This window comes from Chiloscyllium plagiosum, chromosome 13 (assembly GCF_004010195.1).
Source record: "Chiloscyllium plagiosum isolate BGI_BamShark_2017 chromosome 13, ASM401019v2, whole genome shotgun sequence".
In the NCBI taxonomy this organism is placed as follows: domain Eukaryota; kingdom Metazoa; phylum Chordata; class Chondrichthyes; order Orectolobiformes; family Hemiscylliidae; genus Chiloscyllium; species Chiloscyllium plagiosum.
In genome coordinates, this window is record NC_057722.1 from 79440907 (window position 1) to 79462844 (window position 21938).

The window sequence follows — 21938 nt, forward strand, 5'->3', positions numbered from 1 at the left end:
ACGTGCAAACTCCACACAGTCAGTCGCCTGAGTCGGGAATTGAACCCGGGTCTCTGGCGCTGCGAGGCAGCAGTGCTAACCACTGTGCCACCGTGCCGCCCAGCACCGTTCTGTGCTGTATTGTTCTATGTTCTATGAGTCCACACTGATCCTCTGAAAAGCATCCCCATCCACACCCCTAACCTTACATTTCCCATGGCCAATCCACCTAACCTGCACATCTTTGGACTACGGCTAAAAGTGGCCTTGATGTCCAGGGCTGTCATTCTCACCTGACTTCTGGAATTCAGCTCTTTTGTCAGTGTTTAAAACAAGGTTGTAACAAGGTCAGGAGCTGAGTGGACCTGGCAGAATCCAAACTGGGCATCACTGACCATATTATTGCTGAGCCGATGATGATTGATGGCACTGTTGATGACACCTTCCATCACTTTACTGATTACCTAAAGTTGACTGATGAGGTAGTAATTGGCTGGGTTGTACTTCTCCCGGTGTGTGTATATGTACAGGACATACCTAGGCAATTTTGTACATTGCCAGGTAAATGTCCATGCTGTAACAGCTTGGCTCAGGGATCAGAAAGTTCTGAAGCACAAGCCTTCAGTACTATTGTTGGAATGTTGTCAGGGCGTTGGAATGTTGTCCAGTATCCAGTGCCACCAACCTTTTCTTGATTCACAAGGAATGAATCAAATAGGCTCAGGACCAGTAACTGTGATGCTGGAGATCACTGGAGGGGGCTGAGATGGATCGTCCACTCAGTACACCTAGCTCAAGATTGCTGCGAATGCTTTAGCATTCTCCCTGCACTGATAGGTTAGGTTCTTCCATCATTGAGGATGGGGATATTTGTGGAGCTGCCTCCTCCAATGAGTTGTCCACCACCATTCACAATTGGATGTCACACAACTTCATAGTTTGGATCTGAACTGTTGGTTATGGAATCGCTTAGCTCTCGCTTGCTGCTTATGTTGCTTGGCATGCAGTAGACCTGTTGGGTAACTTTACTTTATTGACACCTTAATTTTGTTTTTAAGCATTCTATGTGCTTTGAATTTGCACAATAACCTTTTATGTGGGACTTTATCAAAGACTTTTTGAAAATCCAAATACACCACGCACAGGAATTCCCAGATCTTATCTGCAAGTTACTCCTTTAAATAAACTCCAGCAGGTTTTCAAACATCACTGCACTTGCATAAATCCATGCTGACTTTACAGAATCCCACTGGTACCCAAGTATCCTGTAATCACATCCTTTATGACAGACTCTAGCTGAATAGGCTTTCAAAAAAGTCACTCACTGTCTGGACAATAAGCTTAGTGGAACATAGAACAGTATAGCACAGCAACAGGACCTTCGGCCCATCGCAACTGTGCCAACCATGATGCTGTTCTAAACAAATCTTATCTGCCTGCACACGATCTGTATCCCTCTATTCTCTGCCTGGCACAATGGCATCACAGACCATTGCATGACACACAAGTGCAGTGAAAGCAGCTAATTGGAGAATGGGATTGGTGAATATTCCCAGTCTTTAAAGAAACAGCTAATTTAAGTTTGCCCCCAATGCTTTGCTGCTCTCTTCTCAAAAGAAACTGCTAAACTGCTATACTTCATTATAGTGAAGTGTAAAAAGCAGGGAATCTCAAGTAATTAAGTTACAAATTAAATCAAGTACAATAGTGAGGACAGGTCATTTGATGCTGCAACATGTAGGAGCTGTTGGACACCAAATGTACTAAATGATACACAAACTGACCCTGGCACTTTGATATAGAGAGCCATTGAAGTGGTAGGAAAGAAATAAGGAAGCATTTGTGGTAGGGACAGTGTAATAAAGGAAACAGATAATATTCTCAACGTGAGGAGGAGCCGTAAAGGCTGTGTTGCCTGCCCAGTGCCAGGGTTAAGTACATTCCCTAGTGAACATGGATGAATGGAGGTATCAAGCAAACATTGACCACACTAGTATAAGCAACATTGCCCAGTCTTAGCCTTTTCTAGTTGTGTCAATTAGGAATGAGTTAAAATGCAGAACTTCCAAGGTAATCATCTCAGAGTGACTACCTAAGCCACAGGCAAATGGAAAATAAGTCAGGGAATCAAATGTTTGACTTGAAAGCTTGGGCAGAAGGAATAGTTTCAGTTCATGGGGCACTGGCACCAATACTGGGGTAGAAGGCAGCTCATAGTGTCATTGACATGTACAGCATGGAAACAGACCAGATTTCAAGCTGGGACAAGTGTCCTGACAAGTCTAATAAATAGGATTGCAGAGGCTAATTTATAAGGGTGGAGAGATGGGTTTGGGAGTGGGGCAAAGTACGTTTACAAAGCAAAAAGGGTATGGCAGCACTACAGGACAGCTATTTGGATAACAATGCCCAGAATGAGACAGGAAAGGACAGAGTATACATGACCACAGAAAGATAGCAATAATTAGGGTCAAAAAGGGGAACTGAAATGGTAATTAAAGAAAATTAATGGGTTTACGTGAATGCCTGTAGTATTCATGACAAAATAGATAAATTATTTGCACAAATACAGGTTAATGAGCATCATCTTCTAGCCATTCGATCATGGCTCATGTTTCTCAACTTCATTCTCCTGCCTTCTCCCCATAACTAGTGACCACTTTTCCAATCAATAACCTGTCTGTCTTAAATATACCTCATTGACTTGGCTTCCACAGCCTGCTGCAGCAATAAATCCCACGGATTAACCACCGTCTGGCTGAAGAAATTCCTAACGTCAGTTCGAAAAAAGGTCATCCTTTCACACTGATGCTCTGTCACGCTCGTCTCTCCTAGTAGGAGATTTCTTCTCCATGACCACTCTATCCAGGCCTCTCAGTATTCTGTAAGTTTCAATGAGATCACCCTCTCATCCTTCAAGTAGAGACCAAGAGTCCTCAGTTTCTCAAGAAAGGCCCATCATCCCTCCTTTGTAAACATCTTCTAGACCCCCTCCAAGTTGAGCAGATACAGGGCCCAAACCACGGTTTCAAATGTGGTCTGACCACAGCCTTATACAGCCTCAGCAGTATATTCCACTCTTGTATTCTAGCCCTCAAAATTAATGCTAACTTTGCATTTGCCTTCCGACTTCCAACTGAACCTGCAAGTTAGCCTTAACAGAATCCTGAAGGAGGAGTCCAAAGTCTTTGTGCTTCAGATTTTTAAAGCGTTTCCCCACTCAAAATAGACCAAACCTCTATTCTTCCTATCAAAAAGCATGATGTCACTTTGCCCACACTGTATTCCATTTGCCACTTTGCGCACTTTCCCAGCTTGTCCAGGTCCTCTGGCAGTCTCCACGCTTCATCAATACTACCTGTCCCTCCGTCAATCCTTAAGGCACCTGAAAACTTAGCAACAGTGTCTTCAGTTCTTTCGCCTGGATTATTAATGTATAACATGAATAGTTGTGGTCCCAAGACTGATACCTATAGAACTCTAATAGTCACCAGCTGCCATCCTCAAAAGTCCCCTTTATCCCCATTCTCTACCTGTCAACTAATCCTCTATCCACATCGGAACAGATGAAAGGGAAATCATGCCTGTCAAAATTTACTAGAATTCTTAAAGGGGGGTGAACAGAATTGATATGGGGAAGCAGTGGATAAAACGTATGTGGAATATTCAGAAGGTACCACGCAATAGGTGACTGAATACTTAATGCTAGAGGTAATGGCAAAGATGAAGAATTGGACAGCATGGTGGGAGTGGGCAGCACGGTGGCACAGTGGTTAGCACTGCTACCTCACAGCACGAGAGACCCGGGTTCAATTCCCGCCTCAGGCGACTCTGTGGAGTTTGCACATTCTCACCGTGTCTGCGTGGGTTTCCTCCAGATGCTCTGGTTTCCTCCCACAATCTAAAAATGAGCAGGTTAGGTGAATTGGCCATGCTAAATTGTCCATAGTGTTAGGTGAAGGGGTAAATATAGGGGAATGGTTTTGGATTGTGCTTCGGCGGGTCGGTGTGGACTTGTTGGGCCGAAGGGCCTGTTTTCGCACTGTAAGTAATCTAATCTAATCTAAAAGATATATAAAAGAGATTGCCTTCCTGAAATCTCTAACTAGTGCTGTGCCATAGAAATCAGTGCTGGGTCTGCAATCATTAATATATTATAAAGGACTTGGATGGAGTAAATGAATGTACTATAGTCAAGTTCGCAGTTGACAAAAATAAATGGGAAGACAAGTAGTGAGGGTGCAGAGATATAGACAGATTAAGCAAGTGGGCCAAAATCACAGTGAAAGATAGAACAGATTTGAAATGACCTACTCCTGCTGTTTTCTATGCTTCAATTCCTCCATCCCAGTAAACCCTTGCTCCCTCTGGAAATTATTTGTATGCTTCTGTCTTCACAAAAGAAGAAAATATTGTTCATTTCATCTGCCATTTCCTTAACTCCACATTCTCACTTGAGGACCAACATTTCCTTTACTTACCTTTTTCCTTTCTAACAGCCTGTAAAATCTCTTACCGTTTTACTTTCCGAGCTAGTTTCTGCTTCGAATTCAATTTTTCTTCTATTGTTTAATGTTCCACTATTTCATCAATTCAGTTATCTGACGGGCAACTATCAATCTGACTAGTATCTACCAAGTCTAGCATAACCTGCGCTAACTGGGTCCACAACATGCTGTCCTTAGAAACTCACTTGAAAGCATGATGAATAGCTCATCCACTTTATATTAAAATCACTCATTCTTGCCTCTCCTTTATCACTAACATGCAACTTTTCTTCTTGTATATGTATATGGCAGAATACTATCTTCGAATACAATTAGTGATTTAATTAGATTAATATATACTGCAAATTACTTGAACACTTTTTAGTTAAAAAATAACTAATTACAAATACGAATGATAGAATCTGCCACTATAAATACCGACACTGGGCAACAGGCTAGTTTCTAAAATAAAGTTCTTATTTGTTGAGTCAAAATTTGAAATTCTGAACACTTTATTTTAAAGACAGCAACTTTTTAAAATGTAGGAATAATGAAAAATTAGGAAGCATGGTATGGTCTTTAAATAAGGAGCTACACAGATGAAATTTCAAACAGCAAGTTCACCAACCACTGTTCAATATAAATGAAGTGGTCAAGTACGTCTGAATCTACTTCAGTGATCAGTGTTTACTTCCAGGAATAAGTAACCTACTTCCTTGACATAAGGTGAACAGTAGAAATGTAAGTGATTTTTTTCCTCCTCACACACATACTATTGACTCTCATTTACCTTGATTATTCAAAACTTGAAATCCTAACCTGCTACTTCAGAGGCAGTATCAACCACAAAATTCATGAAACTTTCAATTATTCCCATCTAGTCATTTTTTGAGGTTGCAAAACAGCCTTATGTATTGCATAACTAAAAGGGTGTGGAACTTCAAATTGGCGATAAACGTTCAATATTGGCTAATGACAAAGTAGATACTTTAAATTTCAAGATTTCTCAGAAAGAAGGTGCATGATGCAATGGAACTCAAGCCAACAAAAACCAACACACAAATGGTACAAGTAGCTACACTTCAATTTGCATATGTTCACAGGGTTATATATTAGCAATATATTGTGGAGAGGAGATTATGTTAGCACAGATTGAGGACTGGATAACAGAATCAAGATTAATGGGTCTTCTTCAGGTTGGCATGATGCAAGGATCAGTTCTCGGTCCTCAATTATTCATTAATAACAACTTGGAGGGAATCACAGTGTAATATATTCAAAATTGCTGTTGATACAATAGATGGGAGGATGTCTTGTAATGAGGACATAAGGAATCTACAAAGGGGTTACAGCTAGGCCGAGTGAGTGGGCAATAACTTGGCATATGGAGTTTAATGTAGAAAACTGAGGGGTCATGCACTTTGGTAGGAAGAATCAAAAGGTAGACTATTATGGACAGAGACTCTGCAAAAACGTGTAGCACAGAGATATGTGTATTCTTGTCCACAAGCAAAAACGTCAGCTTCCAGGTGCAGCAACTAATTAAGGTGGCAAATTGAATTTTGGCTTTTATTGCTGAGTGGGTGGGTGTTTACAAACATGGCCGCCTTATTAAAACTGTTAGCACGTTTGTGAGCTCACAACTGAATTACCACGTTCAATTTTTGTCCCTGTACTTAAAAAAAAAACTGACATACTGCCCCTGGAGGCTGTTTGAAACAGATTCACCGGCCTGATTCCTGAGATGAAGGGGCTGATGTATCTAGATCAGCTATACAGAAGGACTTTATTATAGTTTAGAAGAATGAAGGGTGATCATATTGAAACAGAAGATTCCAAGAGGACATGCTGGGCGGAAATGATGTTTCCACGAGTGGGGAAAATCTCAGACGAGGGGACAGATACAGAATGATGGGGACATTCATTTAATGGAGATGCAAAGGAATTTATTTCTGCAAAAGGTAGTTAATTCTTTTTCTCTAGAGAGTGGCAATTAGATAAAGTATTAAAAAGAGGAGGTCGATAAATATTTGAAATCTCATATTTAATGGTAATGCTGAGCTGGCACAAAGCAGCTGTTAGGACTATTTTCCTGAGAAAAAAGAAATGACCCAAAGTACAAAATTTGGGCATATTGTGAACTATGAAGAGTGTAGTGTTGAACTTCAAAAGGATATGACCAGTCAAACCAGGTACCAGTTGAAATTCAATGCAGGGCAACTGATGTAATTAATTTTGGTAAGGAGAAACATCAGGATAATATAAATTGAGGGTTACAACTGTAAAGGGCGTGGAGAAATAGAAAGACTTGAGTGTAAAAACACAGAACTCATTGGAAGGGGCATGAGAGTTTGAGAGAATAGCTAGTAAAGCATTCAGTATCCTTGGCTTTAATTAACAGAGGCATAGACCACAAGGGTTAAGAGATTATGTTGAGCTTCTATAGGACTAATTTGGCAAGAGACGCAAAGAAATTGAAAATAATTCAAAATAAGAAAAGACTCAAAAGAATGATTCTAGGAATGAAAAACTTCAGTTTTGAAGACAGATTGGTACATTAAAACTATTTACCTGAGAACAGAGACAACCTAGAGTAGATTGGATAGCAATATTCAGAACCTTGAGAGACCAGAGTGGACAGGGAGAAACTGCCCATTTTGGACAGGATCAAGAATGAGGGAGCACAGATTTAAAGTAACTGGCAAAAGCAAATCTCATGCAGTCAGAGATGAAGGTCCAGAAATCATTCTGAAAGAGTGTGATGGAAACAGGCTCAATCACAGTATGCAAGAAAAAAAATTACATTGTTATTTGAAAAAGAACAATGCAGTAGGTTACAGGGAAAAGACAGGAGGTCAGTACTAAGTAAATTGCTGAGACAGCCAATGCACATACAATGGGCTGAATGGTCATGTTCTAGATTGGATCAATTGTTATTAAAGAGTAACCATTTAACGGTTTTCCATCTAAGGCATCAAAATTCAAAAATCATTGACAGGGTTGTTAAGGCAGCATAGAGTGTTTTGGCCTTTATTAATAGAGGCATTGAGTTCAGGAACCAGGAGATTATGCTGCAGCTGTACAAAGCTCTGGTACAGCCACACTTGGAGTATTGTGCACAGTTCTGGTCACCGCATTATAAGGAGGATGTGGAAGCTTTGGAAAGGGTGCAGGGGAGATTTACTAGGATGTTGCCTGGTATGGAAGGAAAGTCTTACGAGAAAAGGCTGAGGGCCTCGAGGCTGTTCTCATTAGAGAGAAGAAGGTTGAGAGGTGACTTAATAGAGACACACAAGATAATCAGAGGGTTAGATAGGGTGGACAGGGAGAGCTTTTTTCCAAATAGGGGAACGGCAAACACGAGGGGACACAACTTTAAAGTGAGGGGAGATAGGTATAAGGCAGATGTCAGAGGTAGTTTCTTTACTCAGAGTAATAAGGGTATGGAATGCTTGCCTGCAACGGTAGTAGATTCGCCAAGTTTAAGTGCATTTCAGTCGTAATTGGACAGGCATATGGACGTACATGGAGTAGTGTAGGTGGGATGGGCTTCAGATTAGTATGACAGGGCGGTGCAACATCAAGGGCCAAAGGGCCTGTACTGCGCTGTAATGTTCTATGTTCTATAATATCAATTATACTGAACACTGTACACCCCGTCTCCCACAGCACAAGTATAGTCCCAGTTGCCTGGATCCCAAGTATCTGGAATACTCATGCAACTGCTTGGGATAAAAGGGACTGTATTAGCAATCAGAATGATGGATCAGATGCATTAAAATTAGTTAAAAACTGACCTTGAAGCTGCTATGTGCTCTCAGTGAGAATGCCCAGATTCAAATGGGAACCATTGGTTTGTTATGCTCATGTTAAAACTGCACATCCATCTTGTGGCACCAATGAATCAAATTCTCCCAGCCATGATTAGTACTTCTCATGTAACCATAGAATCAGGTAACTGACACACCCTATTCCTCATGCTTGCCAGATATGTACTTCTGAAAACTATGGATGAATGGAATCTTAGAAGAAATGTTAAAAATCAATTAAACCTAAATGTTCCTTTTGCCCAATATGTATTCACTATCTATCCCCAAATGATCAAAAAAAAGTGGACAGGAGCAAAACTCATTAAAAGGCTTGCCATTAGACAAACTTTTAATGAACTTGGAAAGATGTTTCAGCAATAAGCTAATTACTTTATTTCTGAACTCTAGCTTCACACAGTTGCAACTTATTGGTCCAGGATTTATTTGCTTTCTTATTCAGTCACAATTACACCTCACATGATCAAAGGCAGGAGGGAGACTAAGTTGAGATCAAGTCACACTTCAAAAATTAAGCAGGTATATTTAGGTCGATATTTATATGCTACATTGTACTAATGCAATGCCACATCATCTTTTGATGTTCAACACAGATCCCCTCAGCACCTTCAAACGGATATAAAACCTAAAGACACTTTCTTGAGCATTGCACAAAACCCACAGATCAAAACAACAAACGCTATCCCATACTATGTGGATCTTGTTGTACATGAACTACATTTCATATTGAACAAGTATGACTTTTTCAAAACAGTGATAATTGACAATGATGCATTTTGTCACATCTACAGAAAAGAGAACTAAAGATGGGTCAATTGAGAAGGTACTCAGTTATTATCTGGATTGTATGCATCTGAATTTTCATAAAACAATTTGCACTTCAGAATAGATTCCAAATAAAAGGAACATATTGAATGACATCAATCTCTACTCTGGTCTATTGCCTTATCAGTCCTTTAGTCAAAAATCCAGTTTCTCAACTATGAATACAGCCCTCCAATTCGATCTCCACTGAAAACACTTGACGGTGACAAACACCCCAAAGTAGAGAGAGAAGTTTATTATTATTTTTACACAAGAGCAAAAGCAGATGTTTAGACTTGAAGTTTGAATCAGAGAATCCCTACAATTTGGAAACAGATCATTTGGCCCAACAAGTCCACACAAACCCTCCAAACAGTAACCCAGACCCATTCCCCTACCCTATTACTTTACATTTACTCCTGACCGATGCACCTATCCTACACATCCTTGAACACTATGGGCAATTTAGCATGGCCAATTCACCTAACCTGCACATCTTTGGATCATGGGAGGAACTGGAGCACACAGGGGAAACCCATGCAGACACGGGGAGAATATGCAAACTCCACACAAACAGTCGCCCGAGGCTGGAATCAAACCCAGGTCCCTGGGGCTGTGAGGCAGCAGTGCTAACCACTGAGCCACCATGCTGTTTGCAGTAAACATTATTTAGGACTGCGCATATTTCTTAAACTATGGACCAAAGGAACCTAAAACTGCCTTCAATGAACCATTTAGAGCTGCTTAACCCTTCTGGTGGCTGTAGGTTTTTCTCTTGATTATTGTTTGCTTTAATGAAAGCCATTACTGATTTTGGTCAAAACTAGATAAGTGTTTCTAAAACCAGAATCCACATGGTTTTCTCCAATACAACATTCCTAAATACATCACACTACCAGTTCAATACGAATGGGAAAGGAGGTGAATTTTGCAGTTCAACCAAAGCCAGATATTAGAGTAGCAGAACAGAGTCAAAATTAAAGTAATTAATTTTGGATTGATGTTCTACCAAAATAGTTCTCTCCCAGTTTCACCCATTAAGCAAACATTGGACCTATTGGCAACTCATACTGGGGAGGTCACTCCACAGATTCATTCTTAAAATACAAATTTATTAAGTTTCTCCAACAATTTTGCTGATTTTAGTATATCTGCTCCAAAGCTGTCAATACAATTCTTCAATCTCTTTACTTACAAATCCAGCAAGGACATCAGTGCCAGCTTATATAACCCTCATTGCACCCCAAGCAGGAACATCACGTGAAAACTGACCTGTAAGCAGAGGGAAAAAAATGCTGGAGTTGAACTAGCTAGTTTCAGAGATAAACAGATGATATCAAAAATTCAGAATTAAACATTAAATAATATACATACTCCAACATTTCTGAAAACATTGACAATGACATTCATAACAACGGACAACATCCTTCTCTACCAGTAGCAGAGCCAAAATGTCAGAGTCATAGACGCACACAGCGTGTGTTTGAAGTATTACCAAACAATTGCTAGATCTAAGAAAAAGCATTTTTTGACAACTTTATTCCAGGTTAAAACAAAATTAAGTCTCTCAGTTTGACTTTATATCACCATGAACAAGGAAAGGATTTGGAGTTCACTTGAGGTAATACTCTAACTTGGGCTTAATGAATAATGAAATTTTATTTCAACTTCATGCAAAATTTCTTTTGCACCCCTAAAGATCAGTGGTCCAATCTGAATAATGATCTATCACTGATCCCAGAGGTTGCGAAACCCATCTACAGGTTTGATGCATAATTTGCAATGATGCTAAAGCAAACAAACAAAAACAACTGGAACATTCTAAGAGTCACTCAACCCACAATGTTAACTGTGATTTCTCTCCAGATACTGCCAAATCTGCTGAGCTTTTCCAGCAATTTCTGGTATTGTTTCTGATTTACAGCATCTGCAATTTTTTTTTGTTTTTAAACAGAAACCAAGCCTTGAAACTTGTGGGATTCTTGCTCACATATGTCCAAGAGACTATTCTAGGATCTTTTAACATGGGACCAAATTCAATGCATTTCACAAGCAAATTGCGCAATTTCAGATGAAAAAAGTTCAATAAAACACTATTTTGCCTCACTCCTTCAAAAGCTTAGCAACTTTCAACAAGGAACAACAATCAATTCATGGTGCTGTTATAATCAAGTAGAAACGTTTCCAAAATGGACCCTTGATTTGCTTTCCTTTAGTTTTGTTGAAACCAACAGCAGCCCTCATCACCCCCATTCTCTTCCCTGACAAGAACACTCATGAGAACTGCAAGCAAAACCAAATTGAACTTGGCCATCATACATTTGATGGAAATACTCTAACACTCATTTAAATTTTAAGACAAATTAAGGCACCTGAGAAGTGCTAAAAATACAAATACCGCCTTTCAGCAAAGTGGGGGTGAATTAGCCTTACCATCTGCAATATTGTTACCCACTGAAAAAAACATAGCCTTTACACTCAATTTTGATGCTGTCAACCCCAAAATGGTTCTTGCCCACTTTTTTTTCTTTTAAAAAAGGTCCACGGAGAAAATGAATATACCCATGCCCATAAAACTGTCCCCTTCCTCTTAATAAATTCAGAAATTATGCGAAAGAAGTTGCATTTTGCACTTTATGCACATCAGATTGAGAGAGCAGCCATAACCAATAGTTGTTTGGTGACGATTATTCTTGGCAGAACACGCAGATTAAGATTCCTCATGAAGCCAAATTAAACTCAAACTTGCTTTACACAAACTGAGGGAGATTGGGGAGTTTCAGACTTCCTAGGAAGCCTAAAAATGGTACCGAACTTTCGGTTGTGTGTGCATACAGAAAAGTTTAGATGCATCAGCTTAATAGACGGTGTCCCTTTGTCGAAATTAAGAGAGACAATGGGTTTACGGAGATACGTGGTGCGTTGGCTAGTCCTGTTTACTTTTGCGGCCTACACAACCGTGCTGCGGCAGGACTGCACCGCCATGGTCGGTGTCGGTGCTACAGAATCAGCTGGTTATTTTTGAACGAAAGAAATAAATCTATCCCAAAGCAACACTCCCGGTCCAACCCTTGCGGTAAAAGTGCACAGTTTGCTTTTCAAATTGAAGTATGGTTGCTTCTCGAACTAAACACACACAAATTAATACTCGCAACAACACACAAAAAAAATGGGGTAATATTGTACATCCGTCTGGATCATGGAAAATATTACTGATCAGGCCCAGACAACAGGTCTTTATTTTAGAGCTTTCATTATGGCTATAAGCGGCCTACCTCGTAGTGGGTTTAAAACCCAAACAGCCACCAAAGGAAGAGGGTGTAAGCAACTACATTTACAGGAACAACAACAAAAACGGTTCGAGCTTAGCTGTCTCTTTCCTTGATCACATCAAGCCAGCAGTCTCTCTTTAAAGCTAGGGGAGGTGGTGTCTGGGGAGGGGGAGGTCTGGGGAGGGGGGGTGGTGGTGGAAATGAGCGTCCAGGCCTGTGTGTCCAGCGTCAATCCCCGCTGTCGGAGTTACAGCTGTCGCCGGATGTGGAAACGTCAAACACCAAGTGCTGCTGGGAAAGAGAGTGGGGATGGGGGAGGGAGGAGGGGAAATATTAAAAAAAAACCTCCCTCTATCATAGCCCTCCCCTCCTCAAAAACAAAGGAAAAAGAAACTAATCTCGTTTACACACCAGAGAAAGCACCCCCCCCCAACACAAACACACAGACAAAACAACTGGAGTAAAATATATTGTAGATCCAAACCATTTTGTTTTTGCCCCCTGGCCCCTTACTTAGCAAGGCGAATGCCAGGCTGAGCCCAGTGTTCGGGTTGAAAGGGCCTCCCTCTTTCTTTCTCACTCTCTTCTCTTCCCCTCACATCACAAACAGGAAAAGCACTCGGGGATTGAGGGAATAGACGGGGGGGGGGAGAAAAGAAAGCCAAAAAGCTTCAGCTGATCACTCAGATGTTAGCAGAGCAAATAAAAAAAGGGCGAAACGAGAGGAAATAACCACAAACTGACTCAAATAAGATAAACACACATACTCTTTTCCAATTCTTTCAGATACAAGAGTAGCTCTTTTTAAGCACACAAACAGAAAAAAAAGGGAAGAGTTAATCCAACACACCCTGCTTCTTACAAGGCTAAGGAATTCATTCTGGTGCCAGGAATTAATGTCTCCCAAGAAGAAAATCCTTGTTTTGTTTAACAAAAAGATCAAGAATAAACAAGTGGCTTCCACCACTCTTTTATATATCTCTGTTGCTGTTGTTGGAAGTAAATGTTATTACCTAGTTTGTTCCAATTCTACTGCCTGTCCTGCCACCAGCTCTCCCTCTGCCCTCTCTAACTCTCAGCCTCCACAGCTTCTCCCTCTGCCCGTGTATCCTTCCACTGCACTATTTCTCAGCTCCATCCATTCACTGTCAATGGGGGAGGGTTTGGGGATGGGGGGAGGGTAAAACCCTCTCACTCCCTTCCTGGCCTTCCACAGAGAGAGAGAGAGAGAGATTAAAAATTAAATGAAGACGGCTTTCTTTCACCCCTTACTCATTTCCTATCATCCATACCTCAGCCTTTTCTCTCTCTCTCTCTCTCTTCCCTCTACATCCTTTCAAATCTACCGACGTGCAATTCTTCCCCTTTTCTTTTTTTAAAAAAGAAGAAAAAGACACAGATAATCAGCTGTATTTACAATTAATCAACTCTCTCTCTCTCCTTCCTCCTCCTCCTCTTCACCGTCAGGGGATCACTCCGCGGGGTCACAACCTCTCGAGTCCCGGGCGCCGTCAGTCAGGCCCGGAGCCCTTGACAATAATTTTTTTTAATTGGCCTCGCCGGGCAGCGGTGATTTTTAAAAAAAATTTCTTGTTTCCCCCCCCCGCCCCGCCAAAATAATTAAAGTGGTGTGTGTGTCGAATTGGTGCTGTGCAGACACGGTGTAAAGTAAAACTAGTCGCGGCTGCTGTTGTTTACATTCGACGCCGTTGCTCTGGTAATGAGAAGCGTCCAAAATGGCGTCCCTGTTAAAAGGCACGCTCTTCGAAATCCGTGCTCAGGCTCCAGCACCGAGCAAGGACTACCATCAGCTACTGGTGACAGACTCCGAGGTCAGTACTGAACGGCGGGGAGGTGCTCGGGGCGTTGAGCCGGCGCGATTTTCAGGAGAAAATAAAGCAGCAGGTACAGAGCCCCCCCTGCACCCAGCCTCACCCGTCAGCACCAGGAAGGGTCACTCTCGTAGTTAACTCTCACTCCTGTCCCCACACCCCGAGACTTCCGAGCAATTTCTGTGTTTTTTTCTCTCTTGTTGATCATGAGAGACTCTCCGTCTCACTCACTCCCCTGGCCTGAGGAGTGGGCAACGAATAGGCGAAAGTGAGGACTGTACATGCTATTTTCGAAAAGCGTTTTCGACTCTGAGGTGGGGCACCTTCAGGTTAAATCATCTCTCTCTCTAATGAGAACCCTACCGTCTGATAAGACACCTCCTCCTTTCCAATTTATTTTAAGTTAAAAACACACAATACCAGGTTATAGTCCAACAGATTTATTTGGAAGTACAAGCTATCAGAGCACTGCTCCTTCGTCAGGTAGCCAGTCGGGCAGGATCATAGGACACCGAGTTTATAGTAAACGATTGAAGTGTCATACAACTGATGCGATGTCTTGAACAAACCTAAATTGCTGTTACATCATTGATCACTTAGAATGGGGTTGTAGGTTTTGATTCATTAATATGCAAATCAAAAAGCTTCTTTCAAGTCACATTCCTGAGATAACTTAAGGTTTTATAAAAGTAAGGGTGACATCTCAGTTCAGACGATGCATTAAAGGTCTGAGGTCAGAGTCTACCTGTACCCCAACTGTGCGTCAGATTGGTTCTACCAATTTACTTTAAATAAAAGCTTTTTTAAAAAAAAAGCTGGAGGAGGTTGGGAGAGTAACACACTTTGCAAGCAGCGTCTCCCAAGGCTAAGGGATTCGTTCTTAGTGCCAGAATGCCTCCAAGAGAAAATGCTTGACTTATTCATTTGTTTTAAAAGATCAAAAATAAACAAGTGGGATTTCTCTCTCTCTCTCTCTCTCTCTCTCTCTCTCTTCTCCCGTTGCTATTGTTTGGTGATTTCACCTTTTGCAAAAATCAAATCTGGAACTGAGGATGCTGGACATCTGAAGCCAAAAGAGAAATTGCTGAAGAAACTCAGCAGGACTGGCAATGGAACAGAGTTAACAGACCCTTCATCAGAACGCTCATTGGACCAGAAACGTTATCTCAGTTTCTCTCTCCACAGATGTTGTCAGCCCTGCTGAGTTTCTTCAGCAATTTCTGCTACTATTATAGGCTTTGTCAGTCTGCTTTTGGCAATGCCAGTAATTTGTGTGGTAATTTCAGCCAGCTGGTTTGTGTTTTCTTCCATTGACATCAATAGAGATTAGGAAATGTCCTTTTACTTTTCTATGAAACCATTTCAGATGCGCCCTCTCCAACACTGAGGGGAGGAGTGTGCTGGAGAACCCACTGTTCAACCAGTCGCTCTTCACCATTAAATTTCTTGATTCAATCATCAAAATTGCCAACTCCAGTCTTTTCTGTGATTAGTCAGAACAAAAGAAACCCCCAGACCAGTTTATTGAACTCAAAAATCATCAGTTTACTGTCAACAATACTTAATCTTTATCAAGAGTTGCCAATTGCTTTAACATCTAAACTGTGATCAGAATTAAAACAACATCTCCTTTAATTTGTCTCACAGTACACAAAAAGATGAGACTTTGAGAAAGGTTTTGTTTCAAGGCAAAGGGGGAAAAGAAACCCCGTGGACTAAACATCTAACATCAAAAGATTGAATGTAATAACTCTTCAGCTCTGCTTTTCCTGTTGAATAACAGCAACACCATTGATGGTAGATAAAGTCTGACTCCAATTAACTTGGATTTGAATTTTTGGAACATTGTCATAATCCAGTTTTTTTTATGTCACATGTACTGAAGTACAGTCTGCAGAACAGGCAGATCACAATAAGCAGGGATGTACAGATCAAAGGTTGTAAAATAAAAACTTAGATTACATTGTGTAGGTGAGATCAGCATTAGCGAGATCAGCATTATTTGAGATTAGACAGTCCATTCATCAGTCTAATAACACCTGAGAAAAAGCTGTTTCTGAACCTATTGGTGTGTGGGTTCAAGCTTCTATCTTCTGCCTAATGCAAGAGTTTGTCGGAGGTCATTACCGGGATGCAATGCATCTTTGGTGTTGGCAGCCCTTCCGCAGCAACAAACCAGGTAAATGGAATCTGTGGATGGATGGTTGGCTCCTGTGATGGTCTGGGCTGTGCACGCAATTTTCTGTAGTTTTTTTACGGTCCTGGGCAGAGCAGTTGCCATACTTTGTCATTATGCACCTGAACAGTATGCTTTCCATGGTGCATCTGTAAAGGTTGGTGAGGGTCCTTATGGACTTGCCAAATATGTTGAGGTTTTATCATGATGCAAGTGTTGAACTGGGGTGGACAATGTTAAAAATCACGTAACACCAGGTTATAGTCCAACAGGTTTATTTGGAAGTGTAACCTTTCAGAGTGTTGTTCCTTAGTCAGATAGCTAGTGTGACATTAAAGAGTTAACTTGCTCTGCTGACCTGCAGGAAATTGGATGTCCTAAGGATAGGGTGGGATGCCTCTGACTGACAGATTGTAAGAATTATATTATCATCTCCTATTATTCAGAGCCATTTACGTGGCCATTTACTTGCCATTCAGAGCGGTTTACATTGTCATATCCTATTATTTACATTTTCGTCCTCTGTTCACAAATCAATAAGAACATTACAGTTGGAATTTGACTACTCCCCTATAGTTACAAAAAAAAACTATTTGCAACAGATTTGACCACTAAGGGATGATTTAAATTATATTGTTTCTGGAGATGGTCAGGTCACTTCATTGTGTCTTGAGTAGCATGTGACTGTGAGAGGATGGCTGAGGTTTGTCTTGTGGGCATTGCTAACTGTGATATAAATATTTTGTATAAAGGAAGGACTGTTTCTTTGTTCGGGGAGAACTTTGACACAACTCCACAAGCCCTACGAGGTGTGTTAAAAGTTCCTCCAGAAATCTTGTACTGTACTGTGCTTAATAAAATTTTGGTTGTTCACAGAAGTTGGCATGTTGCAGTTTGCATCAAGTGTGTAAGAATCTCCAGAAAAAAATAATTTAACAGCTAGTGGGGCAAGATCAAAGTACCGTACAACTGATGTGATGTATTGAACAAACTTAAGTCGCTGTTCAGTTTTTAATCACTTGGAATGGGGTTGCAGGTTTTGATTGATATGTAAATCACAGAACTTCTTTCAAGTCACAGTCCCAAGATAACTTAAGGTTTTTTTTAAAAAGTGATATCTCAGATAAGATAATGCACTGAAGGTGTGAGGTTAGCAACTGTTTGTATTCCAACTTGAATCAGACTGGTCCTATTTCCAAAGTAGGAATTTATAAAATGTCACATGGACTGACAGCCTGCAGATTGTGTACTTTTTGATCAAAATAAAATGTCATCAGGTAGACCAAAACACTGGCATTTGAAAACTCTATCAGATTTCCAGAACCTTCTCCTGAGAACAGGATTTTAGGGAAAGGCTTGCAACTTCTGGAATGTTGTCTTTACTCTGACTCTTATGTCTAATCAAGTCCAGAGAGAGTTTCTAGGAATTGCTAGAGGTTACCTAGCTATCTCAAAGCTAGGTCTTCCTCATTATTTAAGGGAATTTACACCTCTCTCATCTTGAAAGTTTTGATCAGCTGCTTACTCAAAACCTTTTGATTTCCAATTTAAAAAAAACAGTTGCTTACAACTTTGCCTGAAAATTAAAACAATAATGCAATCACATGGTTTAAAAACTCTCTTAATCCAGGAATGGACAAATAGTCCAAAAATGTAATTAATTAATTTCAGATAACCCTATATTTAAAAAAAAAATTCCAAACAATATTTTTTGAAAGTGGAGACACAGGTAGACAGGATAGTGAAGAAGACATTTGGTATGCTTTCTTTTTCTGGTCAGAGCATTGAGTATAGGGGTTGAGCGGTCATGTTGCGGCTGTACAGGACATTGGTTAGGCCACTTTTGGAATATTGTATACAATTCTGGTCTCCCACCTATTGGAAGGATGTTGTGAAACTTGAAACGGTTCAAAAAAGATTTACAAGGACGTTGCCAGGGTTGGAGGATTTGAGCTATGGCGAGAGGCTAAATAGGCTGGGGCTGTTTTCCCGAGAGCGTCAGAGGCTGGGGGGGTGACCTTACAGAGGTCTATAAAATCATGAGACGTGGATAGGATAAATAGAAAAGGTATTTTCCCTGGGGTTGGGTAGTCCAGAAGTAGAGGGCATATGGTTAGGGTGAGAGGGGAAAGATTTAAAAGGAACCTAAGAGGCAACCTTCTCACACAGAGGGTGGTGCATGTATGGAATGAGATGCCAGAGGAAGTGGTGGAGGCTGGTACAATTACAACATTTTAAATGGTATGGGGTGAGCATGTGAATAGAAAGGTTTAGAGGGATATGGGCCAAATGCTGGCAAATGGGACTAGATTAGGTTAGGATATCTGATCGACATGGACAAGTTGGACCAAAGGGTCTGTTTCCATCCTGTACGTTTCTATGGCTCGATATAAGTTTGCTCGCTGAGCTGGAAGGTTTGTTTTCCGACGTTTCGTCACCATACTAGGTAACATCATCAGTGAGTCTCCGGTGAAGCACTGCTGGTATGGCCCACTTTTTTATTTATGTGTTTAGGTTTCCTTAGGTTGGTGATGGAATTTCCTGTGGTGATATCCTTTCCTGTTCTTTTTCTCAGGGATTGGTAAATGGGATCCAAGTCAATGTGTTTGTTGATAGAGTTCCGGTTGAAATGCCATGCTTCTCGGAATTCTCATGTGTGTCTCTGGCTTGTCCCAGGATGGATGTGTTGTCCCAGCTGAAGTGGTGTCCTTTCTCATTTACCAGCCCCTGAGAAAAAGAACAGAAAATGACATCATCACAGAAAATGACATCACCAACCCAAGGAAACCTAAACACATAAATAAAAAGCGGGCCATATCACCAATGCTTCACCGGAGGTTCACTGACAATGTTATCTCGTATGGTGACAAAATGTCTGAAAACGAATCTTCCAGCTCAGCAAGCAAACTTATATCCAGAACCTCAACCTGAGCTAAACGTCTTCTCAAAAGTCGCTAATCTCTATGACCCTATGATTCTAGTAAGGTGCAATTTTCAGTAAAGTTTAACTCTGATACTCCTGACTTGATGTAAGTTTATAATCTGACTTGAGAGCTTTGGTTCTAGAATAGACTGAAATAGGTTTTTGATTTTTAGTTTAGTAAAAGTGACCTTTTTTTAATACTGTTAGGATTTCTCTTTAAAGCACTGGATCAAAATAGCATTTCCTAGAAATTGTGTGACTTAAGCTAAATGACGAAACAAACTACCCAGTCAGCAAATTGTTGAAGTGCTTGCTAAAGGCCAGAAACAGTTTCATTTTAAACGGAAAGATTTGTTCAGACAGATGTGCTGTTTGACAGCCTGAAAGCAGTCTAAGCAACTGGAAAAAGCCCCAGGTTATTCAGTGAGAAAAGTCAGTCTATGTCTTTAAGTCTTGGTGATAGATGGAGAGAATCAGATCTGAATGTAGAGAAATTCTTGTAAATTAACTTAAAGAAATAAAGAGATGATAGAATTAATACTTCACTCAGGTTGAGTGTCTGCAAAGGAAACTGTTGAGTGAAAAATGGTTGACTCTTTCAATTTGCTGGTTTATGTTTGGATATTTTCAGAATGTCGCATGTGGCTTTGTTTTTTTTTCATTTCTTTTGTGTAATAAACTTCAATGTTATGTTGTTAAAAATACATGGGCAGCTTCTTGTGAATGTGTCCACTGACTGACCACCAAAGTAAATAAATTTCAAGTAAAACTTGTGCCCTATCAAGCTGGATTTCACTCTCTGATCTGACCTGATCAGCTTAGCTTAGATGAGATTCCCTACAGTGTGGAAACAGGCCCTTTGGCCCAACAAGTCCACACCGACCCTCTGAAGAGTAACTCACCCAGACACACTTCCCTCTGACTAATGCACCTAACACTATGGGCAGATTAGAATGGCCAATTCACCTGACCTGCACATCTTTGGACTGTGGGAGGAAACCGGAGCACCCAGAGGAAACCCACGCAGACACTGGGAGAATGTGCAAACTCCACACAGACAGTCGCCTAAGGCTGAAATCAAGCCTGGATCCCTGGTGCTGTGAGGCAACAGTGCTAACCACTGAGCCACCATGGTGCCCACACGGTGGGTCACAGCTTGGATCGTCATCAGTGAGACACAAATGTTACATCTTTTACAATAGGAAGGTAACTTGGTAATTGGCCATTGTGCGTGCAGATCCTTTTGGGAGAGAAAATTTGTTTTATAGACAGAGAGGCTCCACTCCACGTTAAACACAGGACAAGCTAAGGATGAACTACCAGAGCCAATATGGGATTCAAACCTTTACTGTTTTTGTATTCTGGATTGCACTTTAACCGTCTATACAACTGAGCTGACCAGCTCCCCGCCCAATAGAAAGAAACCTCTGCTTAACTTGAAATGTAACGTAAAGACTTGGTGATAAACACTTCTGGAGAGAAAACAAGCTAATATTTCAGAATGCAATTGACATAAATGTGTTTTATAAATAGATAAAGAGTAAGAGGATAGCTAAGGCAAGTTTACAACCAGTTAAACACTAGAAAAGTATCCTGTGTGGCAATACAGCACATGGCACAGTTCTTAATGAGTATTTTGCATCTGTTTTCACAAACAGAGGATCAAAGCAGGAATCACAGTCTAAATTTTGTGTGGGAGGAAATATTAGCATCCATGAAAGTGGATCAATCACCAAACCTAGATGTAATGTATCCCATGCTGTTAATGCAAGCAAGGGAAGAGACAGCAAAATCTCTAACCATTATTTTCCAACCTTCTCTCGCTATATGCAAGGTCATAGAATAATAGTCATAGAGATGTACAGCATGGAAACAGACCCTTCGGTCCAACCTGTCCATGCCGACCAGATATCCCAACCCAATCTAGTCCCATGTGCCAGCACCCGGCCCATATCCCTGCAAACCCTTCCTATTCATACACCCATCCAAATGCCTCTTAAATGTTGCAATTGTATCAGCCTCCACCACTTCTGGCAGCTCATTCCATACACGTACCACCCTCTGTGTGGAAAAGTTGCCGCGTAGGTCTCTTTTATAACTTTCCCCTCTCACCCTAAACCTATGCCCTCTAGTTCTGGACTCCCTGACCCCAGGGAAGAAATATTATCTATTTACCTTATCCACGCCCCTCATAATTTTGTAAACCTCTATAAGGTCACCCCTCAGCCTCCAACGCTCCAGGGAAAACAGCCCCAGCTTGCTCACTCTCTCCCTATAGCTCAAATCCTCCAATCCTGGCAACATCCTTGTAAATCCTTTCTGAACCCTTTCACAACATCTTTCCAATAGGAAAGAGACCAGAATTGCACGCAATATTCCAACAGTGGCCTAACCAATGTCCTGTACAGTCCCAACTCCTGTCCTCAACACTCTGACCAATAAAGGAAAGCATACCAAATGCCTTCATCACTATCCTATCTACCTGCAACTCCACTTTCAAGGAGCTATGAATCTGCACTCTAAGGTCTCTTTGTTCAGCAACACTCCCTAGGACCTTACCATTAAGTGTATAAGTCCTGCTGAGATTTGCTTTCCCAAAATGCAGCACCTCGCATTTATCTGAATTAAACTCCATCTG

The 21938-nt window shown here is 41.0% G+C and overlaps 2 protein-coding genes across 12 annotated transcripts in view; one reads left to right on the plus strand and one right to left on the minus strand.

The window, feature by feature from the left end:
- The window catches only part of trip12 (thyroid hormone receptor interactor 12), a 218931-nt gene extending 205058 nt beyond the window's left edge, over positions 1–13873 (minus strand). For 4 of the 11 annotated variants that reach the window (XM_043702812.1, XM_043702809.1, XM_043702802.1 and 1 more), the window contains exons 1-2: positions 12373–12655; positions 10293–10369 (exon numbers count right to left, since the gene is read on the minus strand). The gene's annotated coding sequence lies outside the window, so the exon portion shown is untranslated. Of the gene's footprint in view, positions 1–10292; positions 10370–12372; positions 12656–12853; positions 12912–13382; positions 13489–13786 lie in introns of those variants that run through there. The other 7 variants (XM_043702813.1, XM_043702811.1, XM_043702810.1 and 4 more) reach the window with 5 other exon arrangements.
- Positions 13874–14100: 227 nt separating this feature from the next.
- The window catches only part of LOC122556228 (F-box only protein 36-like), a 90983-nt gene continuing 83145 nt past the window's right edge, over positions 14101–21938 (plus strand). Inside the window, exon 1 of the mRNA XM_043702814.1 lies at positions 14101–14201. Coding sequence (XP_043558749.1) covers positions 14106–14201 — 96 coding nt within the window. The 5' untranslated portion in view covers positions 14101–14105. The remainder of the gene's footprint in view (positions 14202–21938) is intronic.